Source organism: Carassius auratus, chromosome 8, assembly GCF_003368295.1.
Source record: "Carassius auratus strain Wakin chromosome 8, ASM336829v1, whole genome shotgun sequence".
NCBI lineage: Eukaryota > Metazoa > Chordata > Actinopteri > Cypriniformes > Cyprinidae > Carassius > Carassius auratus.
In genome coordinates this window covers 22,058,254-22,076,612 of record NC_039250.1, presented here as the reverse complement: position 1 = coordinate 22,076,612, position 18,359 = coordinate 22,058,254, and the positions used below count along the sequence as shown (strand labels likewise).

At 37.8% G+C, this 18,359-nt stretch overlaps 2 protein-coding genes across 4 annotated transcripts in view; one reads left to right on the top strand and one right to left on the bottom strand.

The window, feature by feature from the left end:
• The window catches only part of LOC113107644 (semaphorin-3F-like), a 32,266-nt gene extending 21,298 nt beyond the window's left edge, over positions 1 to 10,968 (top strand). The window contains exons 3-18 of one of the 2 annotated variants that reach the window (XM_026270292.1): positions 1,688 to 1,848; positions 2,048 to 2,110; positions 2,215 to 2,334; positions 2,583 to 2,676; positions 3,315 to 3,434; positions 3,539 to 3,684; positions 3,822 to 3,936; positions 4,031 to 4,100; positions 4,960 to 5,104; positions 5,200 to 5,422; positions 5,602 to 5,690; positions 5,802 to 5,843; positions 6,124 to 6,281; positions 6,531 to 6,598; positions 6,689 to 6,813; positions 7,913 to 10,968. In XM_026270292.1, the coding sequence (XP_026126077.1) occupies positions 1,688 to 1,848; positions 2,048 to 2,110; positions 2,215 to 2,334; positions 2,583 to 2,676; positions 3,315 to 3,434; positions 3,539 to 3,684; positions 3,822 to 3,936; positions 4,031 to 4,100; positions 4,960 to 5,104; positions 5,200 to 5,422; positions 5,602 to 5,690; positions 5,802 to 5,843; positions 6,124 to 6,281; positions 6,531 to 6,598; positions 6,689 to 6,813; positions 7,913 to 8,329 (2,156 nt within the window). In that variant the 3' untranslated portion in view covers positions 8,330 to 10,968. Of the gene's footprint in view, positions 1 to 1,687; positions 1,849 to 2,047; positions 2,111 to 2,214; positions 2,335 to 2,582; positions 2,677 to 3,314; positions 3,435 to 3,538; positions 3,685 to 3,821; positions 3,937 to 4,030; positions 4,101 to 4,959; positions 5,105 to 5,199; positions 5,423 to 5,601; positions 5,691 to 5,801; positions 5,844 to 6,123; positions 6,282 to 6,530; positions 6,599 to 6,685; positions 6,814 to 7,912 lie in introns of both variants that reach the window. The other variant, XM_026270291.1, reaches the window with a different exon arrangement.
• Positions 10,969 to 11,419: 451 nt separating this feature from the next.
• On the bottom strand, positions 11,420 to 18,155 carry LOC113107641 (wiskott-Aldrich syndrome protein-like). 2 transcript variants are annotated; one of them, XM_026270288.1, is made up of 12 exons: positions 17,872 to 18,155; positions 17,125 to 17,265; positions 16,848 to 16,934; positions 16,620 to 16,716; positions 16,479 to 16,505; positions 16,361 to 16,396; positions 15,856 to 16,048; positions 15,728 to 15,770; positions 15,431 to 15,584; positions 14,634 to 15,034; positions 12,380 to 12,491; positions 11,420 to 11,673 (listed from the first exon to the last, which is right to left on the bottom strand). In XM_026270288.1, exons 1-12 carry the CDS (start codon positions 17,971 to 17,973, stop codon positions 11,618 to 11,620), a joined length of 1,449 nt encoding a protein of 482 aa, XP_026126073.1. In that variant the 5' UTR covers positions 17,974 to 18,155; the 3' UTR covers positions 11,420 to 11,617. The 2 variants fall into 2 exon arrangements, with proteins under 2 accessions (XP_026126073.1, XP_026126072.1); XM_026270287.1 differs by having other exon boundaries at positions 14,634 to 15,037; positions 17,872 to 18,154.
• Positions 18,156 to 18,359: the final 204 nt, after the last annotated feature.

Below are 18,359 nucleotides of genomic sequence, written 5' to 3'. Positions count from 1 at the left end.
TAAAGGTCAAGGTCTGACCTTACGTCCACAGGCTATCAGGTGCCTCCTTACTGAATAAAGCGAGCTGCCCTCGCTTGCCAAAAGATAGTGGATTTTGTGGATGAAGCCGGTTGGACGGGGATGAGAGAGCGCGCTGAGAATAGATCCGTGGCCCCAGTGCGCAGCAAGCGGTCTGGAATCCCAGCCTGCCCCTGAGGATCGGGCCAGGGAGATTCTGTACATGACTGGAGGATCACCCACACAGCTGCCAGAACCACACACACACACACACACACTAGTACACTTCGCCACCTACTTAGAGCCCTGAGGAGCACGCCTAACACACATGTGCAGACACACACATTGAGAACATATGTGGCATCTCACCCGTTCACATGTGATCTCATATACATCTGTCTGAATGACTAAATGTTATTTAGGTAGGATCTTCATTCAGACCATTGTTTCCTTTTAAACAAGAGGTTAATCATGTCTTAATTTAATACATTATCTAAAACCTTTTCCATGTACTTCCTTCTGACCTTCCTGTCACTGGCCCCGTTCTATTTCTGTTTATCCAATGTGTAACGCTGCACAGGCGTTTGGACGAGAGCACTGTAATACCTCCGAGATCAAAGTGGTTTGTGGTATGACGCTAACATGGAGTAATTTATAGAATCGGTCTGTGTCAGTTGCGCCGTTCCGCTCCGCTAAAATCATGCACTTACTCTCGTACTCTCAGAGGGCAACGATGTCAGCACGTCCTCGTAAGCTCAGATTTATGTTTAAAGCCAACTAGCTTCTCCTCATTCCCTGGCCCGACCTTGCACTATTGTTGTGTGATGTATGTGATTAGGTTTTTGTCTTTTAAAGCTATCTGATCATGGACAGAAACACTAAATATTTGGAGTAAACGCACAGCATTAATTGGTGATGTGTCTTTGGGGAAATTAGTGTCTGAATGTGATCGAAACGGGGAACAGACACTTAGTACACTGGAGCACGGCGTGCTCAGACAGCTGAAGCCGTCTCTCATCTCTGCACCTGCTCTGTTCTCCCTTGTGTCCTCCCTCAGAGAGAAAGAAAACGAGAGAGAGAGAGAGAGAGAGAGAAACCACCAGCACCTGCTGTGTGAAAAATATGACCGATTAAAGAAGCCTGGGTTGAAAAAAATAAAATGTAATTTAAAATATTATTATTATTATTATTATTTTTAATATATATATTTGCATTTTATAATTAATTTCTTAATGTAATAAATGACAACGAGGTCTGCATTGTGTTCAGTGGTCAACAGAATCTCAAATCCTGCAAAGTTTTTAATATTACAATTTTTTTAAACATTTGACTTTCTTCTCTCTTCGGACTGCCATTGTCAATCTCGGTCTATATTTTCTTCTTTTTAAAAAGTCGTGAAAACATTCTTGTTTCTAGTTCTTCTTTTGCTGTTTGAGCTAATGGTAATGCAAAAAATATATTTGATGTGGTCTCCTGTTCACCGCTATAAAGGTTTACCCAGCTATGACGACTTCCACTTCTGCGAAACCCAGAAATATGAAGCCTCCACTGAAAACCTTAAACAATCAAACTAATGCATGGATAATTTCACAAGAACTTATGCATCCATACATGAAATACCGCTGGTACTTTTAGAAAAGACCTGTTGATGCTAACTGCTTTGACCTGATATGTTCTTTCTTTCGTTCAGAGTTACTAGAGACAAAAACCATACGGCCGTTCAGTTTCTCCTTCAACACCAGCGACTACAGAATCCTGCATATGGACCAGGACCAAGGCCGGCTCTACCTGGGCAGCCGTGAATATGTAGTCTCTCTAGACATGCAAAATGTCAATAAAGAACCCCTCATTGTAAGATGCTATACAGTTATTTTAATTCTTTTTTTATAATTTAAGAAATTTGTAAAAACGGGATTTTGAGTTAATTTAAGTAGTAATTTACTGTAATTGCACCCAGACCATTCCAATCGTATTGTAGTTCAGTGGTAGTTCAGTTTTGCTACTTTTTTAGTAATTATGGGAGAGTATTTTAAGGTTTTTATGTTTTCAGATTCACTGGCCAGCAACAGCACAAAGAAAAGGGGAGTGTAAATTAACTGGCAAAGGTGGACAGGTACACTTTTACTGTCTTTTTTTTATTCTCTATTGAATCATCTTGACACAGAAACGTATTCACTGTTAAATGCATTGTTTTTCCTCATTTGTGTGTGTTCTCAGGGAGAGTGTGCTAACTTTGTGCGTCTGATTGAGCCGTGGAACAGGACTCACCTGTACACCTGTGGCACAGGAGCTTATAAACCCATCTGCACCTTCCTCAACAGAGGCTGGAGAGCTGAGGTACACGCATAGTGTTAACAGTGATGCAGTGTTAATCTTGTCAATGGAATTCATCACAATCATTCATTTCATCAGCATTCATTTTTATTTCATCAGCAATAACAAAGGTGGTCAATACAAAAACCCTTTTTAGATATTTTGAATAATTTGGTTTATGTTCCATGCTTTTATTTGTAAAAACTATGACAATTAGCTCTTCAGTACGGACACTTTTTTTTTACTTCTAAGCTGTGTGTGTGATTGTGTAGGAATACCTGTTCCGGCTGGTTCCTGGTTATGTGGACTCTGGAAAAGGAAAGTCTCCTTACGATCCCCGGCAGGAGAACGCAGCAGCTTTGATAAGTGAGACTCTCTCTTTCTCCTGCTCTCTTGTTTCACTCATAGTAAAAAGCACAAATGTGATTTTGAAGCCATTACTCCAGTCATTACTCCGGCCTTCAGTGTCATATGATCCTTCAGAAATCATTCTAAGATCGAATTTGCTGCCTAAGAAACCGTATTTTATTTGTATCAATGCTGAAAACATATGGGCTGCTTAATGTTTTTGTGGAATCTATGATATTTTTTCTGGATTCTTTGATTAATAGAAAGTTAAACAGGACAGAATTTGAAAAACACATTTTTGTAACAGTATGTCTTTACTGTCTGTTGTCAGTTTCATCCGTCCTTGCTGAAAAAAAATCAGTTTCTTTCAAAGAAAATCTTTGTAGAGTAAAACTTGTTGTTTAAATCTATAAACTTAAAGGTTTTAGTACATGATTTAGAAATGGAAATTTCCTTCAGAAAAAAATACTTAACCAGTGACCTTGATCAACTGGAGTCCTAGAAATTCCTTAGTCAAAAGTGTGGGAACTATTCTGTTAAGCACTTTGTTGTATAAGAGTCTTCAAGCAGTATAAATGGACCAGTAGTATAAATTTAGCCAGTCTTCATCCATCATTCTCTCTTTCTCTCCACATTACTCTCTCTACCCTCTTCAGATGGGAACCTGTATGCTGGAGTACATGTGGACTTTATGGGTACAGATCCAGCCATCTTCAGGACCTTGGGAGACCGTCCCGCTGTCAGAACCGAGCAGTATGATTCCCGATGGTTGAATGGTATGAGATAAGCAGAGGAGTGAAGTGATTCAAATGAAAAGAAACACCTGTGACAAATATATTCATTTTTATCTCTTTACAAATGGCTTTTATCTCTTCATTAGAGCCTGTGTTTATAAAAATCCAGAAGATTCCAGACAGTGCAGAGAAGAATGATGATAAGCTTTACTTCTTCTTTCGGGAGAAGAGTTTAGATGCTTCGGGGGGCAGCGCTCCGAGCGTCCTCGCCAGAGTAGGCAGAGTCTGTCTGGTGAGAAAATCGCACTAATCTTAATGACTTAATGATCAACTTTTAACCATGATCATTTTGTCATGTAAATCAGATGAACCCACGGTTTGTTTAAAGTATTATCTTTTCTTTTTCTGTTTGTGTGCTTTCCCTTTTAGAATGATGATGGAGGTCAGAGGTCATTGGTGAATAAGTGGACAACGTTCCTCAAAGCACGGCTGGTCTGTTCTGTGATTGGTGCAGATGGTGTTGAGACTTACTTTGATGAACTGAGTATGGCATATGTTTTTCTCTTCAACATGATCATAGCATGTTCTTAATCAGCTCTCTGTCTGTCTCTGATGCCTGATGTTTGTTTGTTTTGAAGGAGATGTTTTCATCCAGAGGACCCATGATGAACGGAACCCCATTGTGTATGCTGTGTTCTCCACAGCTGGGTGAGAAAACCTCTCATACACCGATCTAAAATCTAAAAATTGTGTAGTCAGAAATAAAAATATACTAAATTGAGCAAGGACACAGTAAATTGAACAATAGTGAAAAGTAAAGGGAATTTATAATGTTACGGAAAAGTCTGTTTTAAACAAATGCTGTTCTTTTGAACTTTCTATTCGCCCAAGAATCCTGGAAAAAATGAACATGGTTTCCACAAAATATAATTAATAATAATGATACTAATAATATTTCCTGAGCACCAGATAAGCATATTAAAATGACTTGTGAAGACTGGAGTAATGTCTGCTAAAAAGTATGAATGATTTACTGTATTTTCAACAAAATAAATATAGCCTTGGTAGGCATGAATTAAAAAAATCTTCCCAAACCCAAAATTATAATGATTCATTATATACTGGCCATCAACAATTTTGAATGACTTTCATAAAATAATATATTTAGCTGTTACCCCTCAAAAAGTAACTTTAAATTTTCCCATTTAACATATGGAAATTAATATAATATGGAATATTACCCTTGGATATCATATGGAAAACTTAGTTCAAAAGGCAAATAAAATTACAAATTAATAAAATTGTCTCTTCAGATCTTGAACTTTGACAGCGTTATTTCATTGTGAAGCAGTAAATATTACTAAAGCTAGCAAAATCAATAAAATGAGCTTGCTAGTTAAAAATAGGCAGTGAAAATAATCATTTCAATATATGTAACTGAATATTTAGCTTTGAAATCCATGTGTTGAGTGTAACATCTCTGTTCCTTTCAAATCACTGTTTATATTGATGGTCTTTTGTTAAATGAGTAATTATGCTATTGCTGTTTCTCTGTTTGTCTTTCTAGCTCTGTGTTTAAGGGCTCAGCCGTTTGTGTGTACTCAATGGCAGACATCAGAAATGTCTTCAATGGACCCTTCTCTCACAAACATGGCCACAACTACCAGTGGACACCTTATACTGGCAAAATTCCTTACCCTCGCCCGGGGACTGTGAGCAATGCTTTTGAAATCCAGTTTGGTACCTTATTAATTCTTTGTTGATATCTCATTCTATTTGAAATTTTCTGAATATTTTTACTGCTCAGTGTCCTGGAGGAACCTTCACCCCTGATCTCCACACCACCAAAGCCTTCTCTGACGAGGCTGTAAACTTTGTCCGCGCCCATCCGCTGATGTATCAACCTATATATCCAATACACAAGCGCCCACTGGTGGTCAGGACTGGAGTTGACTACCGTTTCACCACTATTGCTGTAGATCTGGTGGATGCTGTGGATGGAAGATATGAGGTGCTGTTTCTGGGCACAGGTTAGACATTTCTGATCATGTCAGATTCTTTCTGATTAGTTACATGCAGGATGATTTCTTCCTGAAGTTGCATGAGAAGGTGTAGCATTGCAACATAAACGGACTAATTTGTGCAGCTTCTAAAACACGGGCGATCTGATCTGGTATCTGATTTACTCATGATTCACCTTGAACTTTAGATCGTGGCACAGTCCAGAAGGTGATTGTCTTGCCAAAAGACATCAGCACAACAGAAGAGCTCATTTTGGAAGAGGTTGAGGTTTTTAAGGTACAATAGGACACATTTTTGCAGATTTTTTGCTATTGGGTATGATTTACCCTAAAATACCATAATGCAAGATTTTGAATGTTTTGAAATTTCTTCCTATATTTTTTTCAGACTCCAGCCGCTGTCAAAACTTTGAAGATTTCTTCTAAAAGGGTAAATATAGTTTAATAGAGTAAAATCATTATTTTAGTATCATATTATTATAGTTAATTTTGAATTAGATTGTATTATATTTTGTAAATTGTTGTCCTTTTTATTAGCATTTTATTAGGGCTTTTAATATATATATTAAAACACACACACACACATATACATATATATACATATATATATATATAATGTATATGTATGTATGTGTGTATATATATAAATTAATATACAAATCATTATTCAGATCAGTCAACTTTTTCTCTTTCTCTCTTGTGGTTTACAGCAACAGTTGTACGTGTCTTCAGAAAGGGGTCTTACCCAGGTGTCCCTGCACAGGTGTGCCGTTTATGGCAAGGCCTGTTCAGACTGCTGTCTGGCCCGTGACCCCTACTGTGCCTGGGATGGAGAACACTGCTCTGCTTTCACTCCGGCTACCAAGAGGTCAGACCACATTCAATTTCTCCAATGGGTGGTCCATGGTCCAAATTGTGTCCAAATTAATTTCTTGACTTCATTAACTGTCTATTTTAATGCTGGTAACATGGTTAGTACATGTACAAGGCATATTGGTCTTCATCAGATGTGCTGAAGAGAAACAGAATATAAAATAAACTGTCTCTTTAAATGCAATTTCACAGTTAAAAGTCATTAAGCTTTTAACCATTAAATATTTGATGACTGAATCCTTAGGAGAAGCAGAAGGCAAGATATCAAACATGGAGATCCCTTACGGCAGTGCAGAGGATTCAATGCTAAAGGTTTGTAAACCGCTTCTCATTTGATACAGAATAATGATGCAGGCGATCTTCAGAAACTTGAATGTAGCCCTTCTCTGACCCTCTCAGTAGAGAAGCGTCTGAGGGAGACGGTGCAGTTTGGGGTTGAGGGGAGCAGCACGTTCCTGGAGTGCCAGCCAAGATCTCCGCAGGCCTCCGTCAAATGGCTCCACCAGAAGGACGGCAAGCGAAAAGCAGTGAGACACTGATGTTACCATTTATAAGGCTTTAAATTAATACTTCACCCTAAAATGATATAAGAAACATTATTTGATTGGAAAAATATCAAATGTGTAGTTTCACACAGACAAATTTTATGCTTTTTCACTATCAATTATAAGATGACTTATTATGATCATCACTTTTAAGGGATAGTTCACCCAGAAATGAAAATTCTGTCATTAATTACTCACCCTCGTGGTGTTCCAAACCCGTAAGGCATTCGTTCATCTTCGGAATCCAAATTTATATATTTTTGATGAAACCTGAAAGCTTTCTGACCCTGCACAGACAGCAATGGAACTACCACGTTCAAGGCCCAGAAAGGTAGTAAGAGCATCTTTAAAATGGTCCATGTGACATCAGGGGTTCAACCTGAATTTTATGAAGCTACAAGAATACTTTTTGTGTGCAAAGAAAACAAAAATAATGACTTTATTGAACAATTTGTTCTCTTCCGTCTGCAACACCGCTCAAATGTATGGTAGTAATCTCGTGAACATGGGTTGAAGACAGACATGGAAGAGAAGACATTGTTGCTATTTTTGTTTTCTTTGCAAACAAAAAGTATGATTGTAGCTTTAAAAAATATATATATGGTTGAACCACTAATGTCACATGTACTATTTTAATAATTTGTGTTCTCACTTCCTTTCTGGGCCTTGAACATGGTTGCTATGCAGGGTAAGAAAGCTCTCAGAATTGATCAAACATTTCTTAATTTGTGTTAAAATTTTAAAAGAAACATCCCATTAGATTTGTTGTTGTATAGTGTATACTAGGAAACTTGCTGTTAAGCCATTAAGTGGATTAATATTACAATTTTTTGCCATTAAAATTAGAAATGTTTTACAGTGCACTCTCATGTACTTTTTTAACTTGTTTGACTTTCTTTCTTCAGTGGAAGTTTAAAAAAAAAACTCTCTGGGTTTTTTGTCATTACAATGAAAGTGTTGTTTCGAACTTCTATTGGCTTTCATTGTATGGACAAAAGCATTTGAAACATGCTCCGAAATCCATCTTTTGTGTTTTGTATCATTAATTTAGAAGGCATAAATGACTCCTTTTCCTTTTCAGCTCAGTCGAGACAAAGATGTCTTGAAGACTGGTCATGGCATTCTGCTGAAATCTCTCACCCAATTGGATGCCGGCCTTTACCACTGCCTGGCAACCGAGAACAACTTCAAACACACAGTGGCACGCATCTCCTTACGGATCCTGGACCGGGAGATCGTGGAGGCGCTGACCGAGTCAGACGTCCCAATCGAACCAGAGCACCACCGCCACCATTCCCATCACCACCCTCCACCGCCGCCCCCTCCCCCTCAGACCAACCCACCTGCTCTCAAGCTCCACCCACAGCCTGAAGTGCGTCTCATCAACCAGTACTGCCAGTCCTACAGGCAGCAGATACAAAGCCAGCCACACAAAGCCAAACGCAACAACCGCAGGCACACGGGAGAACAGGAAGGGGAGGAGCTACAGGAGCAGTGAATGGAACAGCACCTGGGACCCTGCTGACCATGTCCCGTCCATGTGCCCCATCATTATGTACTTCCTCGGCAAACTCGGTCCATTTAATAAAATGATTCATTAGCTTAGACTGATTCAATTGATTTATTAGATGTATCAGACTGTGTCTGAGTTAGATTGATTTTTGTTTTGAGGTACAGTTTGATGCACTTAGCTCTCCTAACTAATCTAAATCTGGCTGTGATGTGCTCACTTCCATAGTTAGCATTAAACCCCACAGTTTTCAAAATGAATTCCTTAAGACATCCAGCCACACCAGCAAAACTACTGCTGTTTTATGTTAAACATAAGCTATTCCATTCTACTATTCAGTACACCTATGACTGCAGTGTAAATACTATTAGAAACGTTTGAAAACATGTACGCCGTAGAGGCTTCAAAAGGTGTTTGGGGTGAAATTGAAAGATTGCTGATTCAGTCAGTCGTCTCTAAACCCCCAGACCATAAAATACAGTTATGGAAGGAATGTTTTGGAGCATTTGAAGATTAATTACAATTACAGCACAATATATCTTGCCATCATTTTGACCACTAAAGCTTTCACTTTTCTTTGAATTTTGCAAATTGTTTTTATAGAGTTTTCTCTAGTAAAGTGCTTGGAAGAACAGGTCGATTTGTATGGACAACTAGAAGTGACAATTAAAATGAATATGAATAAAATATGAAAATATTTGTTTAAAAGTAATATAATAATTTAACATTGAAATGGAAATAAATCGCTTTAGAAATTATAAATTGCTAACTAATTTCTAGAATGTATTACTTTTAAGTGTCACTTATAATCCTCCATACATTTGAGCTTTAATTTTATTCTTGATCCATAACAGAAATTAAAACCGTTTCTATCAAAAGTGACATTTCAGTATTATTCACGTTTATTGTTTCAGAAAAAAAAAAAAAACTACAGATAGATTGAGAATTTAAAATCATTGCAATAACAATATTGGATAGTTTAATTAAGAAAAAAGATTTAAATTTTTAAATGATTAAAAATGTTTCACATTACAAATATGTGGACCGTAAAAGGAAATATTTATTTAATACTAAAAATATTATATATTTTGTCTCTCTTTTTTTTTTTTTTGTAATGGAACAAGCAGTTCTTTGCAACAGGATTGGATCATTGCCCTGGAAATGTAAATGTTTTATTTGGACAAGACTGTGGACCAAAATGATAAGGAAACACTAGAAAATGAAAAGAATAAAAGTTGTTTATAGTTTTTATGCATTGGAATTTCTCCTTTGTGATCAATAATGTGAAAAGCCCTGATACACACTTCACATTTCAATTTTGATTGCAACCAAAACACAAGTCAGTTATCATTTTTTGTCGTCTTGTAAAACAAATGCTTGTCCCTAACTACTATGAGTGAAGGGATCATCCCTGATTTGAACTGCTGTAGATACAGTTTTTCAGTCTGGTCTCTTCTTTTCTTTGACTCTGGACTCTGATGATAGTCAGACCACTAAAAACATTCTCACTCTCAGTCCATTGATTGAAACATTTTGTATTCCACGGTTTGTCAATGGTGATATGTGGTCATGTTTTTTGCTCGTGTATGAACACAGTATCTGTGCTCTGTGTTGTGTGACAATGACACATGTACATAGAAATTTATGTATTCGACTAGTCACTGGTCAGGAGTAAAAAACTAACCTCCTCTCTTTCCTCATCTGTCATGTGACCCTCTGTCTTTCTCTTTTTCTCTCTCTCACCCACACCATACAACATATTTATTGTGAGCGTGTACATATTCATTGTGTTGTGCTCTTTGGTGGTGGGACAGGGCTGGTTTTGATGGGAAATGTCATTGTATGTATTGTTTAATAACAGGACCAGGACACATAGAGAGATGCTGAGGAGAAAGAGGTAGATGTTTTTGAGGAAACTATAATCGGCTAACCTGTAGACATATACATTTTAAGATTTGAAACATTTAAATTAACCTTGGGGTTCTCCAGAAAAAAATATGGGCAAAAATAATATCTTTTTATCAGTTGGCATGAAAGTTACTGTGCATTTTAAGCCAGAAATGTCTACCTCTTCAAGCACTTTCTATGGAATATCACTTGACACCAAACTAAAAGACAAAGGCAAGAGAAAGTGTTGTGTAATTTTCTTCTGAGAACATATACTTTGTCTAGCCCGCTAACGTCATTTTTTTGAACTTATAAGAGACGGTTTCTCTTCGTTGGATGTTGGAGGAATATTTATGACTGTGTATAAAAAGCACTCAAAGAAACGCTCTGTGGTTTTAACCCAAGACATGTTATCTGGTCTTGAAGGGTAGAGAACATATTCTAGAGTCCAAACCACACTTTCCTCTCCACAGAGATGTTATTATGCAGAAGGACATCCCACACAACTTCTCTGAAGAACTTTAATGCCACATAGACTTTCTTTGTCCTGTTGTGTCTTTCCTTTGGTGTTGGTTGTTGTGCTAAACAGAAACTTCCTAAATACTTCCTCTTTGTATTTACCAATGTCTGTGTAGGTTCATGTCAATGTGATTGTGATAAATATTATTTTATTATCCTGGGATTTGGGAGTCCTTATAGGTGTTTTTTAAATGCAATAACAATAAACTGCTGTTTATTTATTTATTGTTTTAATTCTCTGAACAACTGACATATCTATATCAAAAAGTATCATAAATGCTAATTATTACTGTTTGAAAACTTTTTTGTTAGTTCCATATTTGTCCTGTAGGGGGAGGTTTTGTGCAGCCAAAAGATGTACAGAACATTCTACATGGCTTCAGAAAAATAGATAAATTATCTCGATAAGAATAAGATCACTGGGTTTGTAGTTAAAAGAGACGGATTTGGAATAAGACAGTTGTTGAGTCAAAAGTATGTGCACACAGAAGGAAATATCCAACATAAAGCTGTGGTTTAACTTGGCAGTCCTATGTTTGGATGAAATCTAACACCACTCCTGGTTTGGCTCAGCTAAAGTTACTTCTTCGTAAATGAACTCAAACTGAACTACAGCTGAGCTACTGAAGTGAAAGCTGGAGATGAAAACAGACCAGTCTTTCAAACAGACCTGTCAAAGTTAGGGTTTTATTGCTTTATTGGGTTTACAGAAGATCTTCAGATCATTCGGTGCAACTTTCTTATCTGGAATAACCTGAAGATTCCATGTCTATTGCTAAAATTATTTCCAGTGAGCATCAGATTTATAAACTCATTGTTATGAATTGGTGGATATAGCACAAGCTTTTGTACCAAGAGCAGAGAGAAGCATTATTCATCCCATTCATCTTCTTCATCTTCATCACCCCCATCATCTTCATCATCTTCTGCAGAAAGACAAAGAAAAAAGTCTGTATTTGTTTGCATGTAATTATTAAATTAAATAATTCAATAATTCAATTTAATTTTAATGTAATCTAATTATAAAAAGATTATGCACATATCTACTAAAACGTGCACGTCAAAGAAATAAATTTAAAAGACAATCGCCTTTATATGCAAGCAGCAACTTGAAAATACATTTTAGTGCACTCTTTTCTGTTTACTGGTGTTTTGTGCCACGCCTTATCTTGAGAGTTTGTGCGTAGAACAACCAACCAATCAAAAAACTAAAGGGCGATTGTTTCATTAAATATTCATTAGCTATGGGCAATCCCAGAAACGTTGAAGCGCTGCGCGGCATTTTGTTTTAGTGTTTTAAGAGAAAGTAGCGTGTCAAAAAGTAACATAAGACCCGTTAATACAAATTAAATAATCGTATATTCTTACATGGATGGTCCAGGACAAACTGGAATAGACTGTCAGGAAAAATGTAAGTCAAACTGATGCCCAACAAGTAGACCAGCCGCTATTTAAACAGCTCGAGTGCATACTGTTTTCCTCCAGTCAATTAAACAAAGCAAATATGCAAATAAGAACATTAAGACGCGATTTACAAATGTGAAATATTGAAAAAGATAACCTAGGATCTTGTTAACTCATGTTTTGAATGACCCGTGGTTGTGAAGATAATATATTAATCGTATGATTTACCTGATGAATGAATAACTTTACTCCTTTTCTGCATCACCATCATCAGAGCTCCCACAATTCCCCCTGAGGATTCATCCTGACCTGGAGGATTAGAGTCTGGGGAATCAGGCACCTGACATAAAAACCACAAAAACAATGGTTATACCCAAACAAAGCACAGTAAATATATATATATATATATATATATATATATATATATATATATATATATATATATATATATATATATATATATATATTAGTGAAGTGACATGGCCAAGAATGGTGGCCCAAAAATGGAGACAAAAATTTTTAATTAGAATTAAAATTAGAATTTGTGCTCTGCATTTAAAGGCACAAAATGTAAGATTTTTTATTAATATATCTAAAAACCACTAGAACAGTGTTTAATATTTTGCTGACTTGTGTACTTACATTATCCTAAATGTTTCAAAGAATGTTTAAATCCAGAGAAATTTTATCTAGTGTGTCGCCTGCCAATGATGTCATAACCCCTCGATTTCTGGTTATGCTTTGTAGAAAACATGGAAACACAAAAGACGCTTCAATATGTTGTGCATTTTAATAGACCGGTCACGACCGCACAGAGTAGCATTATAACAGAACTTTCAAACGTATCTAGTATGATTAAACAGCTATGCTTTTTTTCCCTACATATGCACAACCCCACACGCCCAAGTCCATTCGCATTGCATCGGCTATGAGGATGAAGATGACAACTCAGTCACGCCATTATCAAACTACGCTATCTGGTCTTTGTTTATTTTGAATGTGCGCTCTCTAACGGTGAAAAAAATACATATTGTGCCATTAAAAAAATTTTTATTTTATGTTTATCTGCTTACCCCAGGGCATCCAAAATGTATGTGACTTTGTAACTTCACTATAACAAAATTTTTTTAGCTCCATTGTTGCAGTCTCTCAATTGTACAAGGCATAGCAAATGGTAACAGAACCTATGAGAGTAAAAAAAAACATGCCCAGACAAATCCAAATTAAACCCTGTGGCTCGTAATGATAATATTTATATAGTTTTTTTTATTTTTTACCTCTGATTCATAAAATGTCCGAACAAGCGCGTGAAGCATTCTTCAGTTCAGACATTGTGTGAATCAGAGGTAATATATATATATATATAAATACTGTTCAGTTTCTTGCACGGACGGATCATTTTGTGTCTTTACACATCAATGTATCATCACGAGCTGCAGGGTTTAATGTGGATTTGTCTGTGCATTTCTTTTTACTCTCATAGATTTTGTTTCCATTTGCCATGCAATGTAAAACTGACAGACTGCAACGACTTGAGCTAAAAATCATAATTTGTGTTCTACTGAAGAAACAATGTCACCTACATCTTGGATGGTCTAGGTGTAAGCAGATAAACAACTAAAGCCGCATTCAGACTGCATGATTTTAGCCCAGTTTTTGGCTCGCCGACAGGTTTTGAGAAATCACCAACAAATGCCCGAAATCACAGGCAAATCGGTGCTCGTTCACGCGAGTGACAATCACACAGAGTGAATGAGCAAAGATGCGATCTGAGAGAATCGCCGACAAGTCGCCGATGCCCGTGGGATATTTGGCATGCTAAATATCTGGACCTGTCGGTGATTCAAAATCATGCTGTGTGAAAAGTGTTCTGACTGAAAACTACATCTGCGATGACCGACCAATGAGAGAGCAAAAAACAGAGCAGCGGGGGGTTCGGGGAGGAGTTATAGACCACAATACCAGCAAGCATGATATAAGAACACACAATCCTTGTTCCTCGCATCTCCCAAACCATTTCCTCCTCCGTAATATTATTTTCTTTTTCTTGTTTTCGCTGCAAATCAGTGCACAGGCAATTCTTACTGCAAGCTTCTTGCGGGCTACCATTTTTAATGATAATCCCAGTCTCACTAGAGATCTGCAGTCTTGCATGTGTGATATGTGTGACAAGCCTGACTCTCTAACAATTAGGCCACAACTTCCCACTAGATATATGTAGATATGTAAAATGATAGATATATAAAACAATAAAGATAAATAACACAAAATAATAAAGGCTCAATAGCATAAAAAAAAGGCTAGTTCTGAAAGTGATTGCACTGGTATTGTTCCTCTGTATCGCTATCATTATATCTGTAATGCTGATTTGCCTATTCTAATTGAATTATAATGATTATTATCACGTTTTCATTAGTATGGGCAGCCCTTAATACTTATAGAAACGACTGAACAAAATTCATTGGATCTGCATCTCACGTACATTCTTTAGCACACGTCCACGGCGAATTTCCTCCAATAAGGTTCCTCGTCCTCCACCACCAGAGGAAGGAGGAGGTGGTGCTGAGCTGCCAGGACTACTGGGGATGTTACTGCCTGAAGAAGTTGGTGGCGGTGGAGGAGGTGGGGGCGGAGGTGGAGGCGGTGCACCGCCACCCATAGGTGGAGGAGGTGGCTTGTGACTTTGGCTGGGGGGCGGTGGTGGTGGGAGAGAACATTGCATAGGGGGTGGAGGCCCAGAACGCCCTCCAGGTGGTGCAGGTGGAGGTGGACCGCGATGCGGGGGTCCAGGGCTTCGTGAAGGTGGTGGAGGACGTGCAGGTGGACCTGGGACTGGGGGACACCTCCCTCGAGGTGGAGGAGGTGCAGGGGCAGAACGAGGACCTTCTGGGCGACAAGCATAATAAAAGTCAAATGAAATGAAAAAAAAAGAACCGGGACTTGGTTCTATTGATTGGTTGTTGATTGGATGGAGGCAGATCTGAATTTGAGTTTGTGGTTGATTGTGAGAAAGATTGTTTATGCAGAAAAAATGATTGGAGAAGTCTGGCATACTGTCCAGACTGTATTTCATCGAAAGATAAAAAAAAAAGAGCTCAAAATGAAAAATAATTGAAGTATGCATAGATTAATCACTTACAAGAAAATAATAAAGATGCATTTACAAAATAGATCTGAATTTCCATGTCATGTTGACATTAAGTATCTTTTCAAGGTGAAATGATCCAAATAAAATGTCCAAGTATTCCACACAGAATTTTGATTTTTGAATGAGCTTACCCTGTTTCCTCATTTCCTCTTTTACTGCATCCAGGCCTCCAGATTGCTCGATGAAGTCATAGATGATCTTAGATGTTTCTTTGTCTGCCAGCTGGTCATCACTGATACCAGCACTGTTGAACAATTTCTTCAGGTCAGGGTCAAGATTGTTGGTCTAGAGGGGGCCAAAGTCAGTGTTCATATATACAGGTTTGTTACTTTTTACCTTTATAATTGAGGTTAGAATAAGCATTGAGTTTCAGTTTATGTGACGAAACTTGATTTATGCCGTTTTTAAGGAAAAAGGACATGTCTTACATCAAAACCAGAGTTTGGATCCCATCCAACATGAGTGACATGTCTGAAAAGGAAAGAGGCAGCATCACGTCAAACAAATGAAACAAAACACAAAGGTGAGTGTCCAACTTATGGGAAAAATCTCTTACTTGAATCCACTAGGAGCGCCGATATCTGCCTTTGTGAGCTTTGGGCCTTTTTTCTTTCCCTTTTTGCCCTTTTTGCCTAAGGAGAGTGAGGCTGGTGCGGGGGTTGGCACTGAGGGGGAGCGATATCTTGATGCCACAATATCTGGGTTCTGGATGTCCACTGTGGGGATTATAGTTGGCTGTGAAACTGGACCTGTTTAATAGACATATAGGTTAAACACTTGCATTTATCAATGAGTTAGACCATGCGCTCACTGCAAGATATGTTAAAGTTAAAGGGACATTTGATCCCAAAATTAACTTTTTTCTTCTGCTGAACGCAAAATGCAGTTGTCTAAAACAACTTTAGATTGAATTTCATTACATAAGGAAAAAAAACACTGGGACATTTTTCAAAAAACCTTTTGCTTTCCACAGAAGAAAGAAAGTCTTACCAGTTTGGAGGTGAGGTTAGTAATGATGACCGAACTGACACTTCTGCATGAAGTGTTTAAAAGTGACTCACCATTTGTTGGAGGGGTTTGTGGTAGTGGCCGGTTTTCTGTTAATCAAAATAAAACCAGCCTTAAAATGCTAATCTAACAGTTAATACTAAGTGTATGTTTAACCTTGTGCACACATACCTTCAGAAGGTGCATGCTGTTTCTTCTCTAAATATGCATATATAAAAAAGGCACAGAGATACTGATTAAATATAAGGTTTTATGGGTACTGAGCCTTGCAAAAATTCATATAAAATATTAATGAGAATGACAGTAACTGACCCTGATGACTGGACCTCTGATTAATCTTTTCCACAGTCATGTTTCTGAAATATTCAGCTTCTGTTTCACAGGCAAAGTTCAAACCTACTTGACAGTCCTGAGACACAAGTGCATTCAAATATATTAGATCTCTCAGATTGTAAGGTTTTGATTTTCCAGTGAAAACGTGCGTTTTACACAGCGTTGAGTTTTGGCTCGTATTGAGATTTTTAAAGGGCCTGTACCCACATCAGCTGCAAAAGTGTGGAAGAATCTCATTGGACAGCAATATGTCATCTGATTATACAGCTCTTGCTCCCAAACCATTTTGCCTTCCTGAAAATAAATGAATAAATAAATAATATGAACGTGCACAAATATGATCAAAGTCGTATGACCTCATGAGCTGAGTTGAGTTGCTGTGACTCATAACTCTAAGCAGAAGTGTATCTTTATTTAATTTCAGCCTGCTTGGCCACAGTATCTATTTATCAACTTGGGCTATTCATCTTCTTGAATTTCTAACCTTAATGTCATAGAGCCGCATGTAGTATGAACGTTTAGGGTTGTCCTTAACGAAACACACAACTCCTGTATGTTGGAGACTCCATTGGGTAGGACTGTGAGGAAGAGCCATATACAACTGAACAACTGCTGTGGCCATGGTCTGCACACACACACACACACAAACACAGTAAACTGACATAAAAGTGCATTAAGAAAAGATTAATGAGTGAAGTATTAAAACAAAAGCAAAAGCAAAGACATCAGCATCCTCTACAACTACAGGAAGTGGCCTCAGAAACAGCATTTCCTGTCACTCACCAGTTAAACTTTGCCATTACATACATAATTTGTCACTGCAGAAAGGTTAACAATGTTGTGACATGTATATTCTAAAGAAAACATTATTTTTAATAATGTAAGTTTTCCTAGGTAGAGCTAATTGCTAAATTAATTTGCTTTAGATTAAATACTTTGGCTTTTACAGCGTGTTCTTTAACAGTTTGGTGTGTACGCAGTCTCTTCATCTTTTTCATTCCGCTCACAGACAATGAAAACCGCTTGAAAAGCTGAGTCTCACTTTGACCTTTAAGTGACATCAACAGTAACAGCTCCAATCTCATCTGTAACAGCTCCAACCTCATCTGTGACTTCTGCACCAGGAGTTTCTCTTTTATACCCGATATATTGATTTATATCCCCAAAACATCCTCTGTGGGACACAATGTCCATCCGTGATTGGTCTTCTAATCAAAGTGACTTCACTCACCACGCATCTTCTTCCCAGCAGCTCTAGTAGGCGTTCATTCTCCTGGCTGCTGAGGAGAGAACTGGGCATGTTCTCCTGCCCCTTGGCTTTTCCTCTGCTCATCTCTCCTTGATGTAACGGACCTCCACGCCTGGGGCCCTTGCTTAACCCACAGTACCTGCCTGAAGCCTTTTTAGAACAGGCAAATGGTTCGAAGGAACTGTTGCTTCCGTGTTCTGCAATCTGATGTAAATGCAGCACAGCAAAAGAGAACAGGAAGAGCAAAACCACTGCGCAGATCTGCTCTCAGAATGTCATGGACAGGCACGTGTTCCTTCGCTCACATAAAGAAGGAGGAGCGCCTTGTACATCCTCCTTCACTCATATAAGAAAAAAATAAAATAATATATAGTCTAAAAAATGCTGGGTTAAATACAACGCAGTGTTGGGTAAAATACGGAAAAACCCAGCTATTGGTTGTTTTATATATATGTAACTTTTTTTAAAAT

Excerpts from the sequence above, each read along its gene's own strand:
- LOC113107641 (XM_026270287.1), bottom strand. The coding sequence starts at position 17,973 with ATGAGCAGAGGAAAAGCCAAGGGGCAGGAGAACATGCCCAGTTCTCTC. Across the intron at positions 17,266-17,871 it reads TGCTGGGAAGAAGATGCGTG|ACCATGGCCACAGCAGTTGT; the intron begins GTGAGTGAAGTC and ends GTGTGTGTGCAG. Across the intron at positions 16,506-16,619 it reads TCAGAGGTCCAGTCATCAGG|AGAAGAAACAGCATGCACCT; the intron begins GTCAGTTACTGT and ends ATGCATATTTAG.